At 35.9% G+C, this 27,751-nt stretch overlaps 3 protein-coding genes across 6 annotated transcripts; 1 reads left to right on the top strand and 2 right to left on the bottom strand.

Moving 5' to 3' along the window:
- The first annotated feature begins 2,125 nt into the window (after window positions 1-2,125).
- LOC130997117 (uncharacterized) lies at window positions 2,126-8,188 on the top strand. 2 transcript variants are annotated; one of them, XM_057922376.1, is made up of 15 exons: window positions 2,126-2,322; window positions 2,486-2,620; window positions 3,647-3,717; window positions 3,804-3,933; window positions 4,075-4,163; window positions 4,253-4,403; window positions 4,485-4,675; window positions 5,321-5,520; window positions 5,606-5,704; window positions 6,275-6,396; window positions 6,513-6,614; window positions 6,705-6,811; window positions 6,940-7,027; window positions 7,381-7,577; window positions 7,662-8,188. In XM_057922376.1, exons 2-15 carry the CDS (start codon window positions 2,501-2,503, stop codon window positions 7,879-7,881), a joined length of 1,887 nt encoding a protein of 628 aa, XP_057778359.1. In that variant the 5' UTR covers window positions 2,126-2,322; window positions 2,486-2,500; the 3' UTR covers window positions 7,882-8,188. The 2 variants fall into 2 exon arrangements, with proteins under 2 accessions (XP_057778359.1, XP_057778360.1); XM_057922377.1 differs by having other exon boundaries at window positions 2,134-2,322; window positions 2,398-2,620.
- A 415-nt stretch (window positions 8,189-8,603) lies between these two features.
- On the bottom strand, window positions 8,604-12,374 carry LOC130997119 (myosin-binding protein 7-like). 3 transcript variants are annotated; one of them, XM_057922380.1, is made up of 5 exons: window positions 12,217-12,374; window positions 11,814-12,087; window positions 10,071-11,634; window positions 9,294-9,340; window positions 8,604-8,992 (listed from the first exon to the last, which is right to left on the bottom strand). In XM_057922380.1, the coding sequence occupies exons 3-5, from the start codon at window positions 11,454-11,456 to the stop codon at window positions 8,890-8,892; spliced, it is 1,536 nt and encodes a 511-aa protein (XP_057778363.1). In that variant the 5' UTR covers window positions 11,457-11,634; window positions 11,814-12,087; window positions 12,217-12,374; the 3' UTR covers window positions 8,604-8,889. The 3 variants fall into 3 exon arrangements, with proteins under 3 accessions (XP_057778363.1, XP_057778364.1, XP_057778362.1); XM_057922381.1 differs by having other exon boundaries at window positions 11,864-12,087; XM_057922379.1 differs by having other exon boundaries at window positions 8,604-11,634.
- A 3,137-nt stretch (window positions 12,375-15,511) lies between these two features.
- On the bottom strand, window positions 15,512-18,872 carry LOC130997116 (uncharacterized). The gene is made up of 3 exons (XM_057922375.1): window positions 18,313-18,872; window positions 16,126-16,233; window positions 15,512-16,036 (listed from the first exon to the last, which is right to left on the bottom strand). Exons 1-3 carry the CDS (start codon window positions 18,616-18,618, stop codon window positions 15,725-15,727), a joined length of 726 nt encoding a protein of 241 aa, XP_057778358.1. The 5' UTR covers window positions 18,619-18,872; the 3' UTR covers window positions 15,512-15,724.
- Between the last annotated feature and the right edge of the window lie 8,879 nt (window positions 18,873-27,751).

Raw genomic sequence — 27,751 nt, 5'->3', positions numbered from 1 at the left:
GGGAATACACCTATGGGCTATTTTTCTTTTTCCTCAATCAGAGGGATCTCAAGATAGAGATCTAAACGAAACTTTACACGCAAACAAAGACACATGTTGACTGAAAACAGTTTTGACCAAACAGAGTTGACGACTGATACTGAAAGCTCTTCAGTAAGGAGTTATCAGTTAAGTTACTGGAACTTAACTGATGCACTTATGGGCTTCAGTCGAGTTTGCTAAAACAGAGATGATAACACTCTTCCTGACTATCAAAAAATAGATCAGTCAGACTGATATCATACGCAGCGAAAATTAAACTTAGTTTCGCAATAGCCTCGGTTGAGCACGTTGTTGGTCTTAGGTTTCTCTTTGCAGTTATTCAGTATTCAGTTTATCAATTGAAACAACACAAGTATGAAAGTAAGACTGAAAGTTGTAAACAACACAAAGATTTTTACGTGGTTCGGAAAAACCCTTTCCTACATCCACGGTCGGTTGATCAGACCAACAATCCACTCCGCAAGTGCTTAACAGGTGCACTGCAAACCAAACTGTGTGCTTGCCGGGTGCACACAACCGTACCATTGAAGAAACCCCTTCTTCAGTACCCATACTTCACTCGTGTCGGATTTTGGCTTTGGAATTCTCTTCTTCGATTCAAGCTTTGGGGAGGTTAAGCTTTAGGTTGAGTAGCGATTTTGGCAGAGCTTCAGCTTATGTCGTTGAATCGGTGAAGGTTGAAGTGATCCTCGAGCGCTATTTGTAGGAGAACTCTTGAATAGACCCTTCCGTTGGAGAGCAATTCGAATTTGGGCTGAGGCTTCAATCTTCGAGGTTCCTTGTCTGGTGGAAACGGCTCTCTTGAGGGACAGGAGATGTGACGCCTCTGATAAAGTAACCACCAAATAGGAATGACCTCTGCAGAGATAAGATCCTGAGATCTCTGCATTTAATGCGGCTGTACTCTTGTGAGTACGTGGCTTCCTTTGAACGTTGGAAGATCAGTCCGAGGAAGAATGTTCAACTGATACTTGACTTTAGTATCAGTCTGTGGCACGCATTAAGTAATCAGTTCCAAACTGATTCTTCAACTGATACTTTAGTTGGTATCTTCAGTCTTCAGTCCTTCGTCCTTCAGTCTTCAGTCTTCAGAACCGCATACTAAACTAGAAACGAATTCTAACACTTGAGTTCAAAACTGTTATAGTCTATTACAATTAAGACCTATGAGTTTTGGTATCATCAAAACAAGGATTAGGATATTCCACAAGGTTCCCAACAATAACAAAAATTTATGCATTTAAATTCCTTCTTTTTTTACCATCATTTTCTACAAAAGAGAAGTTCATCATTTTTCATTCATTATTTTTTTACTTCTAGGATGGATAATATTATCACTTTACTTTTGGATACTAAAAGTTGGGACATAGGGAGTAAAAGTAATGATAAGTCATGTTGGTTTTTAGTGAATAAATATGAAAAGTAGGTATAAAAAATAAAGAGATTGTTGTGGGGTAGTATTCAAATATAAAAAATGCATGTTTTTGGGAGATGACTCAAAATAGCAAAATGTATATGTTTTTTGAAGACGGACGGAGTGCACTCATTAACTTATAATTTTGCATAGATTTAGGTATAATATTTTTTTTTAAAATTAGGGAACCAAATACTCACTCTATCATGCAAAAATAGTCCTATAAAAAAGTGACATATATTATAATAAAAGTGATTAAGTATATTATAAGAGGAGGCTCTACCTTAAAGATAATGTTAATAATGATAATAATAAATTGTATTGTAACTATTGTTAGTGGAGAGATGGTTCCACCATGTGATATGAAAGATAATTTATTGTGAGATAATATTCATAAATAAAATATAATTATTTTTTATGAACACATTAAAAACAAAAATTACGATTATTTTTACGTGACGAAGGAGTAGAATTTTTCCCAATAATATACTTATTCCGTTGCAAATTCATCCCAAATAAGTCCTTTGGTTTTTGGTTGAGAAAAAACAACACGAAATATGGGTTTTGATATTGTAAATTTTGGATTAACCTGAAGCCCAAATTGAGAAGCACTGAACCAGCCCACCTCCCATGGATTGCAGTTTTATCAATGTGTTGTGTACCCGATCCGATCCGATCGCAATGTTAGTTCACAAAAAGAGGGAAACAAATAATTCAAATCAATCCAAAACCAAATTTGCCTCCCTCTTTCAATTAATCCAGCCGCGCTCTCCACAAATTTCAGCTACTCTCCGCCACCCACACTCACCGGAACACACGAATGATTTCAACAAATATCTGATTGCCGACGTCGCTGCACACTACAGGTTAATAATCCTTATTTAGTTTTATTATTATTACTATTACTACTATTTATTGTTTTTACTCTTAATGTTCCTTAGATTGAGGACGAGTTTAATTTCTTCTCCCGATTTGAGTTATGCTTGTGTGCGTGGATCTTAAGGATTGTGTTCATTTTATACGCATCAGTTGCTCGCGGAGAGGATGAGTAATGTTGCGACAGCCGGTCAATTGCCTATGCCTAATAATCTTCACTATGGGGGTGTGGCTGCCGGAGGAGTTTCTAAGACCAAATTGAAGCGGAAAACTCCCTCGGAGTTGAGGGTAACGTTTCCAAGCATGCTTCTTTCACTGTCGTTTTTTCTGTCATATAATCTGATTAATTTCGACACAAGATAGTTGCTTTATTTATCAAATATATTCTATTTTCTTTGTTCATGCGATGTCAATCTATACATGCTTCATTTTTCATTAGACTCCTCACCGTCACTGGTGGTAGCTCCCTTGAGGGGCTGAAAGAATATAATTCACCAATTGCTATTTAGAGACCGAATTGGGATAGAAATAATACACTATGGGGGCATTTATTTTTTAGGGTTAGCCTTGATAAATAAAAACAGTAAGGCTAATCCCTTGTTTACTTTGATGGATTGGAACTTTGGAATATCCCAAGGTCCTTGATAGTTTCTATCATTTGAGCTAGTTTTGGTTGATTCATATCCCATTGAAAGGGTGAGATTGAAGAAACCCTAGTATGGGGGATAAAAATACTCAATCATGTAAACTAAACACACCCCTATATGTTAAAATGTGGTGAATAGTATAAGTAACATCAAGTTTTTCTTCTCATTTTTGTTATTAATTGAATAGGAGTGTGACACCTAGCTTCAATGTTATTCCATTCCATGTACTTGTCTTTGCACGCCTGCATGTGTGTTTCTACATGTACACATGATAGGCCTTTAGGATTGCTATTATGGTGAAACAAAAAGGGCCATGATTCCATTTATCAGCAAAAAGACAGGGATATTATACTGTTGGCTATGTTAGCAAAGAGATAGAGCTCGATGTCTAATCATTGACAGTGTCTTTGTACTCATCATAGGTTACTCTGCCACTCATGTGCACTGGAATATTCCCAAAGAAATGGTCCTACGCTTTTCCGATTGCTAGAGCTATATTTCTCAAGATATGCACAATGGGTCCAAAAACCTTCATTTTAGCCCTTTTATATATTAATACCAATGTTTGCCACTGTATTATTCAATATGTATGATGGATCTGTTGAAAACCTAGCAGCAATAACTAGCTGTGATCTGTAATGGAATACTCTTTTCCTTTTCTCGACAGGGGGAATTACTGAAGAAAAAGAGTCTACTGGAGGGTTCAGACGAGTCCCCAACTTTTACTGGTTCCATGAGGTAGATTCATTCCCATAATTTTCTTTTATTACTTTAGATATACGTTCCTTAAAGTCATTTCTTTCTTTCTTTCTTCTTTCTTCCAGGAATGCTGATGAAGCAGTTTCTGGGAGCAACAAATCTGATTCATTGAAGGCAGCACGATTCAGAAGGATGGATGAACATTATCCAGTCACTAAAACGAGTAGGCTGTTTTGCAGAAAGGAAAATCTCAAGGTTACAAACTTTAGCCTTGGACAAATTTGTGATTGCTTTTGCTGATATCATACACCCCTTAATTTACTATAGTATTTTGAGATGGTAGATAGTAGTATCAGCCTATTACTGCTTCAATATATTGTCTGTGGACAACTGCAGGAAAATGTTCCTAGCAAGAGTGTTGGCAGCATGAAGAATTCAAGTTTCACACTGGACTCAAATGATAAACATGAAGTGCAAAACTCATGGTACAGATTATTCTCAATGAGTCTTTGTCATTCAGTTATGTTGTTGCTTTTGTAATTGAATGTGTTTGTTTTTTGCTTGTACTTGGAAGTTTGGAGGGTACTGTTGCTTCAGAAGGTGGCAACAACACATCAAGACAAACTAACCACTCATCTGAAAACTGCACTACTAATGCTTTTAAGAGTGTTCGGGAGTTATCCCTTGGTGGTGGAATGAGATCCAACTCCTCATCCGTCGACATGGTATTTTTATTAGCAATAACTTTCTTGAGCAGAAAAGAACTCTTTGAGGTCTAAAATGTGAAGTGCTCTTCTTGTCTTCAGGGTAAAGCTTTAAAAGGACTGGTTTCATGTGAACCTCATGCTGCTTCTGCTCCACTTCCTCAGCCTATGCATAGATCAGGGAATATTGTGCAACAACGCCTTTCAGAAATCCATATACCTGGGCGGAAGAGTCCGTTAGATTTGACCCTAAAAACTAGTATGCGCGTGTTGTTATCATCATCAGTGAATTGGTAAGTACAGAAATAAACTTCTTGATTTTCCTAGGGCTACTATGGTTTACATACTGTAAAGTAGAGAAACCAGTTAAAAACAAAAATCTTCATGTACCTCATCATTGACTTGTGGTTTTCTGCTGTTCCCTGTGACACCGTTACCTGTTTTGTGCAATCATTGGTCAATGATTCAATAAAGTGACTTCTCTCATTGTTGAAGCCAGTCATTCGCTCTAATGGAGTAAATGACCTTACATACATGGCAGATATGCACTTAGGCCCATTTTAATTACTCTATTAGAAATTCTTTGCCCACCGGATATACTATTGCACACATTGGTCTTCAGTAATTAAGGTAGGAGCAGGGATGTATTGTTGTGCTTCTTATGATACTTCCATTATTTAAAACTGAAATATGAAGCGAGTGTTGACTATGGTGGAGAAGAGGAGTTTGTATTTTATTGTTATTTGCTATCCATAAAAATGGGATGGAAGTTGTCTGTTGGATTCTTTTTCTATAGGTTGCACTTTTTTCATAAATTATATATCCTCTATAGACTACACCCCAAACATTCAAAACTTGGCTGAACTTTCACTTGTGGATCTGTAGTTAATAATTTATGAGACTTGAAATGCTGATCAATATACTTAATGGTTGTATAGGTTCCATAGGTTAATTAATTGTGCCACTTTAAACGACATGGGTCTATTTTCACATGAGGGTTTCCAAGGCCAAAGTATGACCTCGGCACACTCTACCTGCACCAGCCAAATTACAAGGCATGGGGTCTTTCATTCTTGGATGCATCCACAATCCAGTCTACCCCATGTAGTTATATCAGCATTGACCTCTGCAGTGGGAGGTATTTTCTGTTAAGATTATCCATCCCTAGTTATTTCTTTTCTCATTCTTCTTTATCCCTTTTAACAATGTTATCATTTCTCAAGGGCAATTGGACTTCCTAAGTAAACGACAACAAGCATGGGAGGATTCATTTCGAAGTCTCTACTACATGCTGCGAAAGAAATTGTGTAAAATTTTTTATGGTAATCTTTTCTTACATACAATTTTTTAATGTATCTGACTGTCTGGTCTGTGAATCTTCACACTCTGAATTCTGCTGCCTCAATCTGAACTCAGCTATTATTCATTGGATGAAAATTATTATTATCTACGAATAATGAGTTGCTTTCATACCTAAACTCCCTCCATAGATGTCTTCTCTTGCAATGGTAGTGGCACATTAGTTGGATAGGGCCATCATTTCTAATTGAGAGTGCAATAGTACCAGTTCACACAGTATCTCGACCTTGCTGCTACTCCCTCCATCCACGATATCATTTCCACTTTTACTATGGTCCGTCCACAATATCATTTCCACTTCCATTTATAGTAATAGGGTCCCACAAACTCCACTCACAACAATAGTGAGACCCAAATTTCACTCACAACAATACCCACTACTATCCTCCAATTCCTTAAAACTCGTGCGGTCCACAAAGTGGAAACGATATCATGGACGGAGGGAGTATTTTTCTATTTTAGGTGTAATAGTAGGGATTTGCTATGCTTAATGAAAATTCATTTTTTAACACCCCCCCCCCCCCCCCTTGCAGTTTGCACAGTGCACTTTGTAGCTATGTTTACCATATCTGATGGCCCAAACAAAACTAAGCATTCTTGCTATGCCTATGTGTCACAATCAACGAGAAATCTGAGGTCACTTCTGAAAGAATATGTGAGTAATTTATTCTTCTTTAATGCTGCATAAAGTTTGTTACAATTTTTCATTGCTTGGATCATCATGCTGGTTAGCAAGAAAAAATGCTTTCTTACAACCCTATGTTTTTGCAGGATGTTTCATTTTCTATGCCTCTTTGTCACTCTAAAGTGGAGGAGGTTACTGCAGAAGACCTAGTTGCACTTTCTGAAATTGAAAAAAATAACCTTGGAAAGGTTTGAAATCTGTCCATTTTCCCTTAATAGTATTGTGTGAAATAGGAGACTTCAGGTAACCCATGAATTTGATTCAACTGAATGATGCAGACTAGAGCTATGGAATCCCTGACTGGAGTTGATAATACCCCACAATCTTTGTTAACGTTTGCTGGGGGGAATGTGCACGCTTTGTATGATTTTCTGTTAAATTATAGGTTGGTATCTGGCATTTCTTTGTTCATTACTTCTTATTTGGCAAAGAAGAAAAAAGCTGAAGTACTCAATATTATGAAGTTTTATCTGATCTTTTCAGCATCACAAAATTTCATTTCTTTGGTTTCAGATCCCTTTACAGCCCTTTGACTGGTAGTGATGTACCTGTCCTGTATTCACCAGTTCCTTTTGAAAATGCTGCACTGTCTGCTCCTGAGGTGGGTTCTTAGTATATGTTTTTCTAGTGCATGCATCATGAATAAGGCAAAACCATTTTAATTACAGTTGTTCCTTGGAATGTTTGCAATGAAGGGCATGCCATGATAACTTCTTGAAAATAGTTACGCAATACAGTTTCTTCAGATGGATCATTGCACCTCTCGGTTTCCACTTCAAATTTTACCAGAAAATAAGTTAAAAAGAAAATTACAGACACTTGATGAATATTAAAATTTCCTTAGCGCCATGCCTCAGCATTTGCTGCATGTGTTCTTCCATTCAATCATTTTTTTTCCTTTGCTACCTTTGAAAAATCCACCCTTGTTAGTATACTCCCATCTGCATTGTGCAGGTCAGATGCAAGCAGGTTAGAAGGGTTGAGCACATGTCTTCCCAGCAAAAGGACTCTAATATGTATAGTGAGCCTATGAAAAGTTCATCTTCTGGCATCTGCTATAGTATTGAAATTAGGGATGCATATATTCCGCCTTGGGTAATATCTGGAGTTTGTGATGCTATGCGCTCTAACGGGGGTGACTTTCAAGCCAGGTATCTCAATCTCTGTCCAGCTAAGCTCTTCTACAATGTTGATTAATTGTGTGTGCTGCCTTATTTTCGATTAAATATATGCAGTTTTGTGACGGAGTCCACATCTATTGGCTTGAACGTTGGTCTAGACACAGCTACTAACCAACCTCCCCAGCAAGCTGAGGCAGATATACCAGTGGAAGAAAATGATCTTTCTTTTGGTATTCCGAACACCACTCTTTCCCTGCGAAAACATCCTGCCTATATTAAAGGACTGAAGTATGGTGATGCTTCTTACACAGCTTTTCTGTCTCCGATCGATTAAGGATTAGTATATAAGCTCTCATATCTGAGTCTGGAACGACTTGTTTGTAGATTCTGATCAGTGTCATTTTGTTCACCTCCTGTTAAATCTAAAAATAATGGGAGGGATAATTATTTGTATGTTTTCCGAAGGAGATATCGAAGTCTCAGCAACATTTTTCAGTGTGACAGAAGGCAAGACTTTTTTTGGTTATGGCGCCATGGATATAATGTACCCCACTTTCTTTCTTATCTAAGCAATCTGTGTAATTGTAAGAATTTTGTGACTGATTGAAAATTAAGAAAAATCTTGATTTAGAATTACGGCAGCTTAAGGCTTATTTTAGTTTGAACGTTAATTTTAATTTTCTACTATCAAATGCTCTGCATGTGTTTGGCAGTAAGATTTGTATGGATCCGATCATGGAAGTTGTCGAAGCCAAATCAGCAAATTCAAATCCTAGTTAACAAGTGGGGTTAGATATTTTATAGTGTAGTTAAGGTAAATCTGTCAACCATTTCGTTTAATTTTGTTCAAGATAATAATTTGGTTATAATATTATTCAATTGAAGATATAGCAAAATTAGTGACTCTAAAAGAGTTAGTTTAAATTAAAAAAATGGAAATTGTTTATTAATCCTAACTAATATAGTAGAAAGTGCTTTGAACATCTAGATTGGGAATGAATTATGCAATGCATAAATATGGAAATAAAATAAGCTTAGAAGAATCAGAAGAAAATCTAAACAAGGGTGGGAAAAATCGTTTATTTAGCAAACAATAAACTTGAGAGTTGATCGATATACACAGAAGAGAAGCAGCTAAGAGACACGCCTTTGCTAAGGATAGACGTTTTTCATATATTTGGCAACTGACCACATCACTAAAACAAAGAATGCAAGTAAAGTGCAAACAATGGCTATCAAGAACCCGATCAATCCAGCTGCAACTAAGACTTCAAGAAAAAACTATATCCATATTGATGATCATAGACATCACAGAATGATTACAGAGCATTCCGTTTAAGTTTTACATGTTTGTAATGAATTGATGCCTCCATAACCCCACACGAGGGCTTCGGTCTAAAAGCACTAACATGCCAATGTTGTTGGCTGATAAACCGAACATGTACCTGAGGAAATAAGAATACTTTCATAAGCACATTTGCTCTCTCTAGAATCAAGTGCAACAACTTTTTGGAGCATCAGTACAAAATCTCTTTTAATCCTCTTGTTCAGTAAAGCTCTATATTCAGAGCTTGTCTCGAGTATCCAGGTAATGTATGATTTATACTTAATGTCAGAGGTGAAGCAAATAGGCAGCTTCACTTAGTGGCAAATAATTTCAATGGGTAAAGAGAAAACTAGCATTTGAGCACCAAGGTTAAATGCACCAAAAGACAATCGGTTAGAGTTTGATGGATATGAACTTACCTGGCCCTTCGTCCTCTTTTCCTCCAGCTAAAAATAGGAACAATCCACTGAAAAGGAAAGGAAGGAAAAAATTGACAGCAGTTAATGAAATAACATAATCTTGGGATGAGCAAGATAATCTAATATTCAAAAGGCATTAGTAATATAAGACGGGGCAAATAATAATCACTACACTAATGAATGGATTCAAAACTTCTTAATATGGTCCAAAGAGAAATATAGAAAGTTGGCTTTTTACTAAAACAGTTTGTGAACTCCTTAATTCATCAATATGTTGTAAATATCCCAAAACTGGAGTTGTATAACAAGACACTGATGAGATGAGATGAGACCAAGGAGAGCAAAATGATACATCAAATAAACGAGAAATTATTATTTTTTCTGATGATTTACCCCAACAATTGAAAACTCAAAAAGCATGATATCAACTGGTAAGGCTCAACTAGGAGGAAATTTTACTAAAGAGAGAAATATACAGTATGTACTGCACTACCAATAGGGCAAAATTTGTAGTAAAGAGCATGATGAAAGTCTAGTTCTCTTGGAGGGATAGGGCATACCTGGTCTCTGCATCACCCTGAAGTGTACAAATACAACCAGATCTACTGTCTAACTAAATGCCTATTTGATCAGTGGTGGTAACAGAAGACAATGCAGCTTAACACAGAACTGGCAGATCATGCCAAAACATAGAGTTACATTATGGAGAGACATGAATGAACATTCATATTTTAAGGTACAAACAGAAATAATGTCAAATATCGTTATCAGCATTACCTTGAATATCGACATGAAGGTAAATTTCCTAGTCTCCGGTTGCTTCCTCATGGGCATATTCTTTGGAGACATTTCTTTGCACAAGTTCTGTGCTATCTCCTTCAACAGTACTACTTGTGCTTTCTCAGTCCCCATAGAAATAATTGCTTGTCTCATAGACTCTCTATCAGCCTCAAGAGAATGAAGTCTTGCATATAACTTTTGAATCTCTAGGTCTCTAGCACTGGAATAATTCAACTCCTTCGGAGTTCCCATATATTCATCACCACCAACACCAAAAGAAGCATTGCAACTCATTGGTTGATTATTGCAAGGTCCATGTTGAACAGAATCAATTGTGCAGACTCTGTCGCACATTTCATCTCCATATTCTGATGCATTATCCGCCTTCCTAGGATTCTCCTCAATATAGGAAAATACTGACTTCTTGAAACTGCCGGCAAACCTTGGAGAATAATACTGGCCCTTTTCTTTAGCCATTGCAAAAGGTGAATTGGGGCCTTCAGTACAGAACTTCCTGGAGGCTCTTGGAGAATGGCCAACTACTACTTTTTCAAGCACATTTTTTGCATTAACAAATTCACCATCAGGATAAATGGCTCTTGGACTTTTCTCCAGTTGATTGATTCGACACTCCAAATCCTTTAATTGGTCGCCAGAATGCGGAGTTTCCCCAAATGCATATTTCTCAATATCAGGAATTTCATCATCACCAACTGGATAAGCCTGTGATTCATTCAAATTGCACTTGAGAGGGGGGTACATATCATTTACATAGTCAAATTGACCTTCCATGTCCTCAATCATGCTGTAATTCCGGCTCATGGCCTGGACAACTCCATCAACTTCAGTCTCTGAGAGCCCATAACTCATCATCCTGTGTCTATAGGCCTCAATCTCACATGAAAGTGACTGTATGGCCTCCTCCCTCTTATACAACATATCCTCTAATCCCAACGTCTCCTGCTGATCATGAGCCATTTTCTCTTCTGCGAACCTCTTAAACTGCCTTAATTCCATCTGAATCTCCGCTTTATCCTTCTGAAGCCTCAGAATCATTGAGAGTGCTTCATTGGCAGCCGTGGATGCAGCATTCCTCTCCTCCTCCAACTCAGAAATTAGGTCCTCAATGGTCTGCTGCTGGCTGATCACCATCTGACGGAGTGCTGTACATTCATTTCCTATCTCGACACGGGCATTTTGGGGCACAACGACCCCTTGGGTGGAGAGGCAGGTTTCTTCCTCAAACTCATTACATTTGCGCTTCACAGCCTGAATACACGTCCCTGAAGGAGAATTCTCCATCATCGAAGACTCGTTGCAATCGCAGTCGCGGTCACAGCATTTTATCTCGCTGGCCGATGGGGGAGAATCCCCAGAATCCATTGACCACTAATACGGGTCTAGTAAACCCTCAATTCTACCAGATTTCTACCATACTCGAGAATCGTATTTTCTTCAAATAAATCAAAACTCCAATACTTCCCTCGGCGAATACTCGAAAAACAAATAAATAAAAAAAGACAAATTTCCAGCAGGTTACAAATAAAACTTCGGTTCATTGCTGCAAAACAGAAAACACGTATAATTCCGGATCAAAATATATCCCCATGATCTCTAAAAAAATATATTATCGCCACAGATTCCATACGAAGAATATATAGATAAAAAAAAAACATAAAATACGCGCAATCAAATATATGTATTTCAATTAGTACGTGTGTGCATGTGAACTCTGGTTACCTAGCAGCTCGGTTAAAAATGAATGCCGCCAAACGAAGCTCAAATCCTACCAGGAAAATGCCTTCCATTGCGAGTTCTGGAAATTGATTAGCTCGGAGAAAACTGAAGGTGGCTGCTAATTCAAATCCACAAACAAATTTCCCGGCAAAAATGGAGATTTGAGGTAAAGAGACGGGAACAAAATTTGAGCAGAGAGGAATTCGCAGCCCTAGAAGCGTTGTGCGCTCTGTGCTTCTGGTATTTGTTTCAGATTAGCTTCGTTTTCCGTGGAAATCTGTAGAGAGAGAAAGAGGATTAATCGCGGTTTGCTATTTTTAGAGAGAGAAAGTCGAAACTGGGAGGGAGGGCATGTTTGGGAATGGCGGGCAGAATAGCCAAAAATCAACTTAAGCAGCGTAATGACCTTTTTGCCCTTCCAAATTTAAACGTCAGAACAGAACCACCACTTCTTCCCCGTCCCGTTTACACTAAGCCGGACGGCCGCCATCTCTCTCTCTCTCTCTTTCAATATCTCTTTCTCTCTCTCTTCGCCTCATTTTTTGCCTCTATAAATAGATACAACAACAAAAGAACTTTCTTTTTTGGACATTTTCATTCTCACCTCACGAAAATTTGGGGTACGTAAACACACATATTTCTCCTTATTTCCCGACATTTTGGCTACTACTTTTGACTATAATATATCTATTATTTAGATTTTATTTTTTTAATGCTACACGTTTATTTTTTCTTAATTTATTAGCATGTGTTAATATATTTTTTAAAATAATATAGTAATAATAGTAAAAGATGGAAATGTTGCTAAAGTGGGGAGACTAGATCCTATTCCGACGGGGAATAAGGGCATAATTGTAAATTAAAGTAGGTGATTTTATTTGATTTAATAATTGTAGATGTTAATGTCATTTTCCTGATAATTGCAAAAGGAGGTTTAAGGGTTTAGCTTTATTAATAACACCACATGAAAGCGTGTGTTGCAGGGACCACGACTTTTGGTTCCTCTCTTTTTGTGCTCCTACTTTTTACGTATATTGGGACTTATCCAACTAATAATCGCGATAACTAATTATGACAATGATTTCTTCATTAGCGAGATGGCATCTCGTTGTTTAGAAAGAATAGAAAAAAATAAGTCTAGATGAGTATTTGATTCGATATTCTTAATTTTTATTGTCCCCAAGGGGACACCAAGCAGTGCGACTTCCTGTATATGAATAATGAGGTCTCGGGTTCAAACCCCACTGCTCCCCCTCCCCAACTCCCCCAAGTCAAAAAAAAAAAAATCTTAATTTTTATTGTTTACTGAGATGAAGTTGAGTCTTGAATATTGTCGATGATAAGTACCTATATACTTTTGTTAAAATAATGAAAAAAACTAACTAATAAAGAACTTTGTGATTTTTTACTACGAAATTGTTAATTGTATTGGGAGCTAATAATAATAAAGAGTTTGAAACTAATTAATTGTATTGGAAAATTCTCCCTTTCATTTACAGGCAATTTATATTTATATCTATTACTTTAAAACAAAAGTATAGCACTTCTTGAATTAAAAACCATAAGAACTTGTTAGGGGAGTCGAAACTTATTCGATTAAATTTTTATTGAGTGAATGTTGTGCAGGACAAAATTAATAAATACGTTTCTATATACTTTGAGCCATTAATAAGAGATTAACCGATAAAATCTTACGTTTCTCAATGGGTTACACTTACACATGTAAAGTATAATTGAATTATTTTGACATTAATACACAATTATCAAACAAAATAAATAAAGCATAAATAATAGTACTTATTTAAAATATTTTCGTCGCCATTCTTATGTACAAAACCCATTATAGACCTTTTTTTGAGTAAAATTTAAATTTTAAACATTTTAGTACGACATTTGCACTCAACCAAATGAATAAGACTTTTGCATATATGGCGTGTGGATTGAATCCAAACTGTCATTTCCTTCTTGTTTATATTTAATTATTATGATTGAACATCAAACAATTTCAACTGCAACCTCTTCTTGATTAAACTTCCCTTTCTTTACCCCACCCCATCCCACATGTAAAAGGAAGAGTAGTTTTGTTTCTTAAATAATTTCGAAAGTTTTCAATAACATTTTGCATTATACTCTTGGATATTGGGGCCACCAGTAACCAATTATTGTCAGTCGTAATTCATTAGCGTTTATCACATATATTTAAATTTATACAAGCTCATAGTAATAATTTAAAGTTGGAGAAGAAAACAAAGCAGGCCATCCAAATTTATCAGTTTGATTTGATCGAGACATTTTCTTTTACCTGTTCCTTATCCATATAGCAACTTTCAACGACTGGAGGATTAGAATTAATAGGGATGTCAATGCAGCCCGGAACCCGTGGGCCGACCCGAATAACCCGACAAAATTAGAGGGTTAGGGTTGAAAAATCGCAACCTGAAAAAACCTCCAGCCCGATTAGCCCGCACCCGACTAACCCGAAACCCGATAGGGCTAGCCCGAAAACCCGGTGGGCTGGCCCGATGGGCTGGCGGAATTGTGATTGATGCATCCAGTTACAATTTCTGCTATGTTTAGATCTATGGTATTTGCTTAAATATATATATGTAGCCTCATTAAAAAAAAAGTGAAATTAATTAGTTAGAATATATATGTGTGTGTGTGTGCAATCTCATTAAAAAAAGTGAAATTAATTACGGATTTTTTTGTAGAAATTGATTATTAGTATTTCATTAGTTAGAAATTAATTATTAGTATCTCATTTTAAAGTGATATCAATTTTTTTTTTCTGTCAATGAGACGTGCATGGCAAATCCACTAATTATTCAGTAATTATCCAGATTGATTCTAGTGCATTGATACATGTTAAATTTTACTATCTCATTTTAATATAATTTTGTTTATGTAATCTTGAATATCTTATATTTTTGCATTTCATGCTTTGCTATATAATTTATATCTTTAATATCTATGTATACTTTATACATTATACATTAGATCATTAGGAATAATAAAATACAAATGATAATTTTATTTTTACGCCTTTAACCTGATTAGCCCGATGGGCTAGCCCGAAACCCGAAAGTTTAGGGTTAGGGTTGAAGATTTACAACCCGAAAAAATCTCCAACCCGATTAGCCCGCACCCGACTAACTCGGAACCCGATAGGGCTAGCCCGAAAACCCGGTGGGCTGGCACGATTGACATCCCTAAGAATTAATGCTTATTACTCCCTGAAATTATGATCCAACGAAGATGACACGAATTAAAAAAAAAATATGATTATTGTGTTTGAGTGAAGATAAGATCTCATACTTTTTTATAAATAGTAAGAGATAAAATTTATGTGGTCATTTTTAAATAAAAAAATATTACAATTTTTAGGGACATCTCGATATGATAATAAAGTCATAATTTTCAGAAACAATTTGCGATAAAGAAATGTGAAATAATTAGAAATACAATATGATTAGGAGTAGAGCTACCCATCCTGTAGATGTGACTTTAAATTGAAGAAACTAACCGAAAAAACATCTTCGCCAAGTGATATCTTTGTGACCAAAAAATGATTTCTTGTTTAATTTTTTTTACAGGTAACGTGATTTTTTAATGGCACTATGATTCGGGCAGAGTTGTACAAAAGGCTTTGAAGATCCAGCGTTTTCAAATATTTATGGTATTCAAGAATAGGAAGAGTTGGGTTAAATAAACAAGATGAATGAAGAATGCTTCAAACTGTTACAAGTCCCAAATAATATTCTTGAATGATCATCAAAACAAATAATTTTCCCAGAAGAAGAAAATAATAGATTTACAACCACACACTCGCGGAGGAGAAGAGCCGGGAAGTTCAATCGACACGCCTAAACGCACAATTACAACAAGAAAATGTACAAGCATGTGAAGCACCACAATTAGAAGAAACTGTTGTACTGACTAGTGAGAGAGTCCCTGAGATTGGAATAGAGGCCGAAGAGAGAATACTGGCGGAGGTTCTTAACCTCGTACCACGAGTTGAAAACTGATTCGTGCTTGTCTGTGCCAGAGAACGCCACTTGTATCCCGATGCTGCAGTCTACAGCTCCCCCTCTGTTCTTGCAGCTGTTAGTTCTGATGGCACAGTCTTGGTTGTTGAGGCAGACAAAGTTCGATTTGCCTGAGCATGAAGCGCAGCCATCTCTTTTCCAGTACAAGTTTTGAAGCCTCCCCTTTTTAAATTCGTGAACCTGCAGCATCACGATAACAGCCAGCTTAGACATGGGGGTCGATACAAATCCTAAGAGAATGCAGCTGTACTGTAAGGCTAACTTCATACCAGAGTGAAACTGGTCACGATGTATGAAGTATTTGCAACAAAGGCAGGAATGGACCTTGCAGCATACTTTCGACCAGCAAATGCTACCATATAACCTCCTACAGAATCCTGATGAGGACATAACCAAAATATCGTAAGAGATTTCAAATCTAGTTAGGGAGTTAACCTGCTAGAGAGTTAAATATCCTCACACAAACTCACATATACTATAAACACCATGACATTCCACTGAATACAAGGTTATCTAAAAGTTTTGGTGAGCTTTATTTGGCGTAGTTCATTTTAAATGCATTAATTCAATGGCTTCCAAAATAACCTCAATAAGAAAGTGCTAAGTTAAACTGTACAAAATACATGATTGGTATGCTGTTCATAAATGTGATAGATGAGCATGGAACATCATCTTGATGAATATGATGATATGAAGACATCTTTTATCCTAATACATTTACTCGATCAATCTGTCAATATAATTCATAGATACATGTACATAAATCAAAATACAATTAGCTAACAGGAAAATAACAGTTTTCGGATCCCTGGAAAGATGATACCTAATATTACCTATCTTGAGTAGGTGTAGTAGTGTTAAAACACAGTTGCAAGCACGTACTCATGAAGCCCCGAGACTGCCATCTTTCAGATTTAAACCAACCAATAGGCACCACAAACACCTCTATCTATCATTACAAAGTCCACAACCATATCTTGACCTTCATTGATTTGAGAAACTACTGTATTTTAATTTGGAACCAAAATCAGGCTTCCCAACACAGTGGAGCTAATACAGATTATCCAAAAGAAATCTACTAAACAGTCGAAAATCGATGGTCTTAGTCCTTGTAAACCACTCGAACCACTAAAGTTGTATGCAACACAAATTGCACCGTATAGGCAGGTAACGAACTGCATCTGGAGGATACTGGATATGACAATCAGTTACAAAATAAACCAAAATATTTGAAGCTATTCGCAAGGTCAGGGCCATGGTAAGATGACCAATTAATCCTCGGCTCATGGGCGACAAGAATTGAAGGCTAATATTGGACCATTAAAAACAAATTAGATTTTCAACAATACTTAGAAACTCAACCATCTCTATAGAAAAGTTAAAGATCACAAGCTAAGTGTTCAAAACTCAGGGAAATTTCCTAGAGGTTTAGTGTGAATTCTTTTCCTACCTCTACCATTCAGATAATTAATAATCATGAGTCGGAAATAGACGTCAGTCCTAGTCCCCGTTGACAATTCCTATAGGGGCGTTTGGTTTGGTGGATGGGATAGATAGGATTGGAGGAGTGATTAAATAATCCTCCCAATTTTGGGGTGATAAATAATCACTCAATTGGTTGATTAGATGCGGACCACATTATCAATCACGAGCCCAATCATGCAAACCAAACACTTGATTAAGGTGTTATCAATCATGTCTTATCACTCAAACCAAACACCTCCATAGTGTACGGAAGAACAAAGTAAAATTTATGATTATTTATCATGAGTCACGAAAGCTCACATAATCTCACATTAGGATACAAACTTAAGGATTCGATTGTGAGACATCACTATAAATATAAAGGCATATGTGCATACAATATCCAACATAGTTGTGCTCCATAGATCACTAATTAACCATGGTCTAAAAGACCACGCAGAACAACCGAACCGCACATAGTAATTTCAATTTCACAAGGCATCAGTTCAAAATCTAATCTATATCTGTAGAAACCCCATCTTGTACGTTATCAGTACAAAATAAAAGGTCGGACACTGCCACAATTGCAAAACACATCCTAAATGCATGTAAGTTACATATTTCCCGCTGTCATAAGGTGCATTTTCTCTGAAGTATCATCAATTCTACTTTCCAATCATTGCTGGGTTATTTATACAATGATGAAGACCCAGACATACAAATGCTAATAAATCTAAGAATCCCCCTTCTTAGGTCACTGATCTAACAACATCCATTTACACCACCAATTAATCGAACGACAAACAGCTGCTAGTCGAAATAGATAAGATAAATCAATTTCCCGAGCCAAAAGTTTAAACCGAGTTTTTTACGATCAAAAGCAACGGTACTCAGGAACAATCCGAAAGATCTACCAGACAAGGAGAAACGAAATAATTGGCGGACATAACATCATGCCAATCTACACCTATAGCACAAGTCAGTAATTGTACCGGAAAGAAGTTGGAAGTGTTGACGGTGAGGAGCGAGATCTCGTCGACTTTAGGGCGGAAAACCGCGAGCTGAGCGGTGGAGGCAAGCCCGAGGCGGTGGTCGCACGGCGACAGCTGAACGGAGGTGTTGAAGAAGAAGGAGTCTCTAGCCGAGAAGGCGATGCCGAAGGTGAACCCATCGGACCTCTGCACCGCCGCGTCGCCGCACGGCGAGAACACGCGGTTCGTGTCGCTACTAGATTCGACCAACGAGATTATGCTGAATACAGCTACGAGCAGAGCTACCGATCGCCTAGGAATCGCCATTTTCGGAATGGCGAATGGTTTCAATGTATTAGATGAGCTGTGATTTGTTATGTAAGATTGTGATTTTGGGGTTGTGGACTGATTGACTGTTGCTGAATGATTCTTGCTCCACTTTTGAAATCAAGGGTCGAATAGCAGTTCCGTCCTTCAACTATCTACATATTATCACTTTGTTCGTCAAGTTATCAGCATTTCGTTTTAGGCCACAATACTTTTATTGTTTGACTGCCTGGTTGAAGCCATATTGGCTCGCTAACTGGGCTTTACATTTCGTTTGATAGTTAAGTAAATTAATATGAGCAGCCCAATTTTTACACATGGCCCGACCCAATATCACTGTTCCTTCACGAATACATGTGCGGGGTCTTCCCCAATTTGCGTTCCATGAATGCTACACTGTTCTTGGGGTAACTTTTTTTTTTTTTTTTTTAAATTCAAATTGCCCTCATTTTTTCGATTCAAAGTATTCAAAATTTTGGATTGTCCACGCATTTCCATTCTAGCAGTACATGCAGGAGGCGACGAAGAACACATACATCGTCGCAAATCACTAGGTCAATTTTTTGTATCTGAACTCATTTCTATTTCCAAAATTTAAATTCGATTTTCCGTATTTGGTATTCGACTGCTATGTTCGAAGCTGAAAAACTCGATTAACCCCTGCTAGGGTTTGCGGGTAGCGTTGAATGGGGCGCTGGTTTGAAGAAGCTTTCATGTTGCAATCCCCGTAGGGCTGCAAACTGATGTAAGTCTGGAATGGGCTGTGAATCTTCATCTTCTGTTGTTGTCTGAAATTGGACACGCTTGTCTTTACATAAAATTAACGAGGTTATTCAGGACATTTTAAGTTATAATCACGAGTTGAGTTCTGTTTACCAGACAGAAAAAGAAAGGAATCGCGCTTTCCACCGAGCGCTACCAAATGCGCGTCAATATAAAGAAACTTGCACAATATTCACGTTTCCTTAGGTTTGCGTAATATTGAACAGGCAGTCAAACGGAGCCTTAGAGTATTCACAAAGGGAGGCGCTAAGAAGAGGCGCGCTAATTGGTGGTTCCCACCTTAGCGCTTCCCTTCACAGTGCATTGACTATTTAAGAAACTCTAAAATTTTTATTTCCATTTAATCTCATTTTTACTCTTTTATTTTAAAATTTGAAGTTTTATTAAAATTCAAAATTTAATATCACATTAATTAAATTAAAATATAGAATATTAAAATTAAAACATTACAATAACTAAAAAATAGGTGAAAATTAAAAGAATTAAAAATGTTTAAGAATTTAAAATTAAAAAGAAAACAAAAATCAAAATAAAAATCCAAATATATATATATATATATATATATATATATATATATATATAATAGCAAAATAAATCATATCCTATGTGGCGCCGTATAATCACTCTATTTTAATTTTCCTTAATTCTCATTCTTCTTATTTTTTTCTAAATTTTTAATCAATTTTCATATCTAAAAAAGATTTATGTTTGTATTTTATTCTATTATATAATATTAGTTTAAGTTTATCACTTCAAGATAAGCAACTCCAGTTTTTCCTTTTTCGTGAACTTCCTGGCTTGGAACAGAGGTTTTCGTGTTGATCAAGATGCTTCATTCGTTTGCAGTGTCTGTTCTAAGGAGGTAGTTTCTTATCATTGATCATCCCTAAGGGCATGAGCGAAATTTCTTCCTGGGATGAGGAATGATCATGAAATCTCCTTTTTGATGAGCTTCGTTAATCTTTGGGAGGATTTCATAACGACGACAGATTCAATTGGATGAATCTGCATTCTTCTTGATCTCAGATGATTTTGTCGCAGCCCGACATCTAGCCAGTGATAGCGTAGATCGGGTATCAATACGACTAATAAAATGATAAGATAAAACAAGGGAAACTAGAAGACTCGTCAAGCGGAAGCTACTAACAATTCAAGCTAAAGCAAATAAAATGTCATCAACCTTAACAGAAATATTGTTGGCTTTATAAAACTAATAGCATCAGGATTCTTGTCAACAAAAACAAAAGGAGTATAGCTAAATATTTACAATGATTCAAATTGTTCAGGGTAGCACAGCAAAACGTGATCAGACTATATGTATGAAGACATATAGCTGAGAATGACAATCCTAATTAAGTTCAAAGTACATAGTCTTCAACTATTCACACTACCGTATATGAGCAAAATACGGTACTCAAAGGTCGTCTCGAAACAACAACCCTCCAGCGGTCCCCCAATCTCTCTCCTTGCTCATCCTGCATATTTAGAAATACATGCAGGGCTGAGTATAAAATACTCAGTGGACATAAGCCGAAAATAAACAATCTCGCTCTTAGAGCTATAAATTTAACTTGCCATTTATACCTTACACAGGGGTTTTACTCAAAAGAACCCGTGTAAGCAATTGATAAATTATAAGCATCATAAAGTAATGAAAGATAGACTGCAGTCACAAAATACTTAGCATGTAGTACCACTTTTACAACTCATCATCATCATCATGGTACTGAGAAGTAGGCCTCCTTCTCAAGCACCGTAACCGGCCGACCTGACAGTCGACTCACAATCATTTCTGACCGGCCAACTCGGTATACAGCTCACGGTTACCTCCGTGTACACAATCCCGCCTTTGGCAGGACCCGAAATCGTTTCATCCGTAGAGGGTAACGTACAGGCTCGTCGTCATCAAAACTCGGCAAGTTAATTAGTTCAAACATCAATTTATCTCAAATCATTTTTAAAAACTTAGAGACATCATCATAATCATCATTTAGAAAGCCAGTAAGGGGTATTAGAAAGTAATGCCCACCTGGAAATCCTAGCTTCGGTTCTCGTACTTTGGGGCAATCTTACTTATGCCCTCGACTCGTGTCTTCAGGTATCATCATTGGCGTAGACGGTTCATGTAAGAAGATAAACGTCGATCAGACAAAACCTCACTAAGTTTACTGTTCTCATCTTAGCACTACTCTTCGTTTCTCATTGGTACCTCCTAAATAATCACTCTTATAATTAATAATACTTCTTAAATGTTCACCGTTTCTACTCTCGATTCATCACCAAAATTTTAAGTCTAAACAGTCCATTAAGGAACAAACTCCTAGATACTCAAACCTAGATAGCATCTACAATTACATACTGAAGTTATAACATTATAACACATTCTTTAATACATACTCGATAATTCACCATTATGTGATTAAATATCTCAAGAAAATCAAATTTGGTTAAGTAAGTTAAACTCAGAATAAGTCTCACATATATATATATATATATATACCCCTAGCATTTTTATGAATTAATATGGTGTATAGTTATTGCCATTAATACATGAAATTATAATAATTCAAAAGTAGGTGTGTTATAAATGTCTATACTTGACCTCATACCCTCTGTTTTAACTTCAAGAAATAAACTGCTTTACCTCAGTCCTCCCCTAGGTTTGGAATTCATACCAATTGAAACCTCTTTAAATCTAGTTTCATTTTAAAAAAAAAGTAGGTTGAAAAACTCTAAGTGGTTCAGGAGATATGACCATTTTCCTACAGCCTACCAAATTCGGCAGTTTTGTGCAACTGGAGGTTTCGATTCTTGAAAAATAGTAGATCTTGTCAAAATGACTTGAAATTTTGTGGGTAGCTAGATAACATGTTCATCGTGTTCATATAAAAATTTGGAAACCATAAACTCAGGGGAATCTACTGGAAAGGTGACTCTAATATCTGTTTCTTCCAAACTTTCGGTAGAAAGTTGCAGTTGGAGATTTATAATTTAAAAGGGTATTAAACGATGTCCAAATGACTTCAAATTTTGCATGAGCGTTGATAACACTTATATATACTTACCATAAAATTGTTAAGATTTTTGGGTATCAATAACCCTGTCGAATTCAACCAAGTCAGTAGCTTGGTAAGCTAGCCAATTAACTCATCATTTAGCCAATCTTAAGCATATAGCCAAGTATGCCTTATTTCTTATCAAACCAATTCATCATAATCTTTATCAATCATCTCTAGTCATCATTTTAATCCATCAACTATCATAGCTACAATCTCATAGGTTCATTTTTATACTCAAATCCTCACTTTCTTCATGAACTTTAACTTTCCAACATCACACAACCTAACACCTTCAATATTCCATATCTCAAAATAAATCCATGCTTTTCATGCAAAAGACAAAATAAATAACATCTTAATAGCATGTATATACTCTCCACTTAAGGTTAGAAGATGACAATTTTTTAGAAGACTTCCAACCCTAATAATTTTCGAAAATAATCAGCTTGAATTAGGAGTTGTTTTCATGCTTTAATCATCCATATTCATGCTTATACAGCTTAATTATGAGTAGATTCATGTGTTTAGAGGCTTACTCTTATGATTTGTGTAGAGAAAAGTATAACTCCACCTTCTTGATTCCTAGCTTGAACCTTCAACCTAGCTTTTGTTCTATGGATTTAAGGGTGTTTTCAGCTTGATTTAATCGGTGGTTATGGCATAAAAGTAGCTTGTGAAGTTTTTTTTTTTACTATCTCATCAATGGTGTTGGGTGAAGACAGTCGAGAGAGAAGAGAGAGAGAAGAGAGAGGAAATGGACGTCTGTTATGAGTGATGAAAGAGAAATAAGGTGTTTTATTTAATCCCATTTACTTAGCCTCCAAGTATTTCAATAAACACATGCTTAATTATCTACAAAAATATCTTATCCCTTAGCTATGTTTATCCACTTGCTTTGACTCAGCTCTGGAACCAGAGCAGAGAACAGCTCGACATCAGCTCTGCCACCAGAGCAGAGCACATCTCCATCACCAGAGCAGAGCTCGATTTTAGCTCTGCCTCCAGAGCAGAGCTCGACTTCAGCTCTGCCTCCAGAGCAGAGCTCGGATTTTCAGCTCTGCCTCCAGAGCAGAGCTCGACTTCAGCTCTGCCTCCAGAGCAGAGCTCGATTTCAGCTCTGTCTCCAGAGCAGAGCTCGACTTCAGCTCTGCCTCCAGAGCAGAGCTCGGTTTCAGCTCTGCCTCCAGAGCGACTTCAGCTCTGCCTCTAGAGCAGAGCTCAGTTTCAGCTCTGCCTCCAGAGCAGAGCTGAGCTCGACTTCAGCTCTGCCTCCAGAGCAGAGCTCGGATTCAGCTCTGCCTCCAGAGCAGAGCTCGGTTTTCAGCTCTGCTACCAGAGCAGAGCTTGGATTTTCAGCTCTGTCACCAGAGCAGAGCACGACTACGCCAGAGCTCGGCTTCGCTTGAGCTGCTACCAACTAATGAAAGAAAAGAAATTTTTAACTTCATCACTGTTCAACCAACATCTCTATACATCCTTATTTCCTCAAAGTATTTCATTCTCTAGTCCCATCATCGAAAATATAAAAAGCTCAAACTATTGGGATATCTCATCTCATCATAAACTTATTTTTATATCTCAGTGCTCTTAAAAATAAATCTCAAAATATTTATAAAGAGGAAAAAAAATGCGGGGTGTTACAGATTTCTCCATCAATTCCTCTTATCGCTAGTTTGACAAGAGTCATCCTTTTAGGATGAGCTTTTCATCCGAGGTTCTTACACTTTTCTTGGTTCAAGGTGTTGAGTAGTGAGAGCGATACCTGCGAAGTTAGTCTGTAAAGATAAACAAATAACCAAGAACAGATAAGCACATCTTCGCACGTAGAGAGAAGGCGAGTAAAAAATTGAAAATACAGACAACCCTCTTGAAGGATCTAGTTCGGTAAGAACTAGGTCAAAACAGTTTGTTCTTGTGAACAACCTGCTCTAATACCAATTGTTGGGGTCCCGAAGGGTTGACTGACTGGTGTATGAGGGGAAAAGTCAGCGCCCGCTGCGCGTATGGCACTAAAAGTGCCATAAGTGCCATACGCATGATTTTATTACTTGGTTTTATTTTGGATTTTCGTTGGCACTTATGGCACTATTAGTGCCATAAATGCCAAAAGAACCATTTTAAACACTTTCCCGTAGGGTTTAGATGTTCCATTTAGGGTTTAGATTATCCATTTAGGGTTTAGATGTTCAATTTAGGATTTAGATTATCCATTTAGGGTTTAGATGATCCATTTATGATTTCTTGATTCTATTACTGTTGTTTCTGTTGCACGTATGGCACTTATGACACTATGAGTGCCATAAGTGCCAAAAAGACCATTTTACTTGGTTTTATTTTGGATTTCCGTTGGCACTTTTGACACTATTTCGTGCCAACAAAAATCCAAAATAAAACCAAAGTAAAATCTTGGCATTTATGGCACTAATAGTGCAATAAGTGCCTAACCCGACCCGGCACGCGACCCGCGTGCCTGATCCTACCCGGTCTGCCTCATTAAGGGTAAAAACGTCCAAATCAATAAAAATGGCCAAATTTTATGGTTTTTCAATGTATGACCATAAATTGTGTTTTATGCTTCATTTTGACTACTTCAAAATTTTACTCTAATGTTATTATAAGAAACACATTAGCTCCAAATTTTGAACAAGCCAAACACACGACTATATGTATCAATATATTCAAAACTAATATTAAATATCCAAAAATTATTGGTAAAACATGAAGTCAAATTTGTTTTTATTGCAAAAAGTTGGTGTATTTACATGGAATTATTCTACTATTAATAATTATTTTGTAATGTTTAAGTTTTATTGAGATGAATAAATAATTATTGTAACATTTAATAATTACTGCAACATTTAATAGGTTCGGATAATAAATAAAATTTGGGACGACTATGGGTATACATTCTAGATTGGTCCAAACATCTATCGACATACTTACATGAAACATTTACAACTTTTAGGCCTTTTGTTATATATAATATTTAGCTAATAGTATATACATTCTAAATGATTGCAAACATTTATGAAACTATTATACGTGGAATTTTTTTTATTTTTAATATCTTTTATTTAATCTATTTATTATTAATGTTAGTTTTATAATGTTCGATGTTTTTGAAGAATAACCAATTTACTATAATAAATTATATTTATAAATTAAAATGGGTTCATATAATTTATCGGATATAGGACGACTACGAGTACATATATTCTAGACGAGTACAAATATTTATCAATATGCCTATGTGAAAATTTCTCTATTTAATATTTTATTTTCTTATTATTTATCATAAATATTTACTTCATAATTGTGATATAGATAATCAATTATTATAACCATTTATGTTTATAAATTCAAAAGTGTTCGAGTAATTAACGAGTATTACTATATGAATTTGACACAAAAATAGGTAACTAACAAATATTTATACTATTAAATTACTCCCTTAGTCCTAGTTATAACATCCCACAAAAAAATATGGATAAAGTAAATAAAGATAAAGTACATTAGGAGATCAGATAGAGAGAGTAGTGTCTTCAAGGGTTTCTAGGTTCTTTTTTTCTGTTTCTTTTCTTAATAAATTCTCTATTTAATTAAATTAGATAGATAAATTAAAAGATGACAGAAATAGAGAGAGTAGATAAAATAATTTATTTCATTATTTGGATTGGGACATTATAATTGGATGTCCCAAAAATGAAATTGAGACGTTATAAGCGGGACGGATGTAGTAATAATATTTATTATGTGTTTGAGTTTGGTTAAGATAGATAAGCAAATATTATAACAACTTATTTTTAAAAAATCCTAATGAGTTCGAAAGTGCAATTAATATACGAGTTTAAAATGAGAATGAGTAATTCGCAAGTATTATTATACAAGTTTGATACGAGAATGGACTGTAAAATTATTTTTTATAACGGGTTTGAAAATCAATAGAAATACCTACATGAATTTTTCTTTATTTTTTTGTTATTTATTTTATTTTTTATTAATATTTACTTTGTAATGTTTAGACTTGTTATTATATAATTATTATTGTAATAAAATGTATTTGTAAAATCAAATGGATTTAAGTAATTGGCGAGTATTGTATTTGGGATGAGTACAAATATATAGATTTTAAATAGATTTAAGTGATTGAACAATATTAACATCATTCTTTTGATTTATCTTCTTTTTTCACCACAGCCAACTATCTTAGATGATTGAATTCTATTAAATATAAATTAAAATTATTATTTTTACTAAGAAATTATGACATAAAGTGATACATTAAATTTATCATTTTTACTTAAAAATTAAGGCATAAAATAATTTTCCGTTGAAATTCGACGGGTTACACAATAATATATATATATATATATATATATATATATATATATTTTGTTTTAGATATTGTATTTGAATACCTATACACATTTAATCTAGGACTACGTGCATCTATTCTTTAAGTTACCAAATGATTAATATATGTTGACCTTCTGTTAACATAATTAGCTATTTAGGTGTCTTTGACTTATATACATATGCTTATTTTTAAATAGAAGTAGAAAATATTTTCGTTTATTATATATTAATCATTTGGTAATTTAAAGAATAGATGCACGTAGTCCTAGATTAAAGAAACAATGGTGTCAAATGTCCACATTGAAGATGCAAACACAATATTTGACCACTAAGTGAAAAAACACAAATTATGACCATAAATTAGACAATATGCCTAATATACCCCTAAGTCAAAAAAAAAATTATTTTTTTTATTTTTTTAATTCTCTGCCCCCTATCTTCCCCTTGACCCACCCAAGCCAATTTTTTTTTACTCCCCTGCCCCCCCGACCCCACCCACCCCCCACCAGCCAAAAACAATTTTTTTTTTACTTCCCCTCCCTTGTCTACCCCCAGACCCCCCCCCAAGCCAAACAATTTTTTTTTCTTCCCCTGCCTTGTCTACCCCCCAGACCCCCGACCCCACCCACCCATCTCCAAGCCAATTTTTTTTTACCCAGACCCCGACCCTATCCCCCAGACCCCCGACCCTACCCACCCCACCCCCAAGCCAAAAAAAAAGTTTTTACTCCCCCTAGATAAAAATAAATCAAATTTTACTTTTGTTATTTTATTTTATGGCACTTATGACACTATTAGTGCCATAAGTGTCAAAAGGACATTTTTAAACACTTCCCCTAGGGCTTAGATATCCATTTAGGGTTTAGATTATCCATTTAGGGTTTAGATGTTGCATTTATGGTTTAGATTATCCATTTAGGGTTTAAATGTTCCAT

This window comes from Salvia miltiorrhiza, chromosome 8 (assembly GCF_028751815.1).
Source record: "Salvia miltiorrhiza cultivar Shanhuang (shh) chromosome 8, IMPLAD_Smil_shh, whole genome shotgun sequence".
Classification (NCBI taxonomy): Eukaryota; Viridiplantae; Streptophyta; class Magnoliopsida; order Lamiales; family Lamiaceae; genus Salvia; species Salvia miltiorrhiza.
Note: the sequence above shows the minus strand (reverse complement) of the source record. Positions and strands in the feature narration are given on the sequence as shown.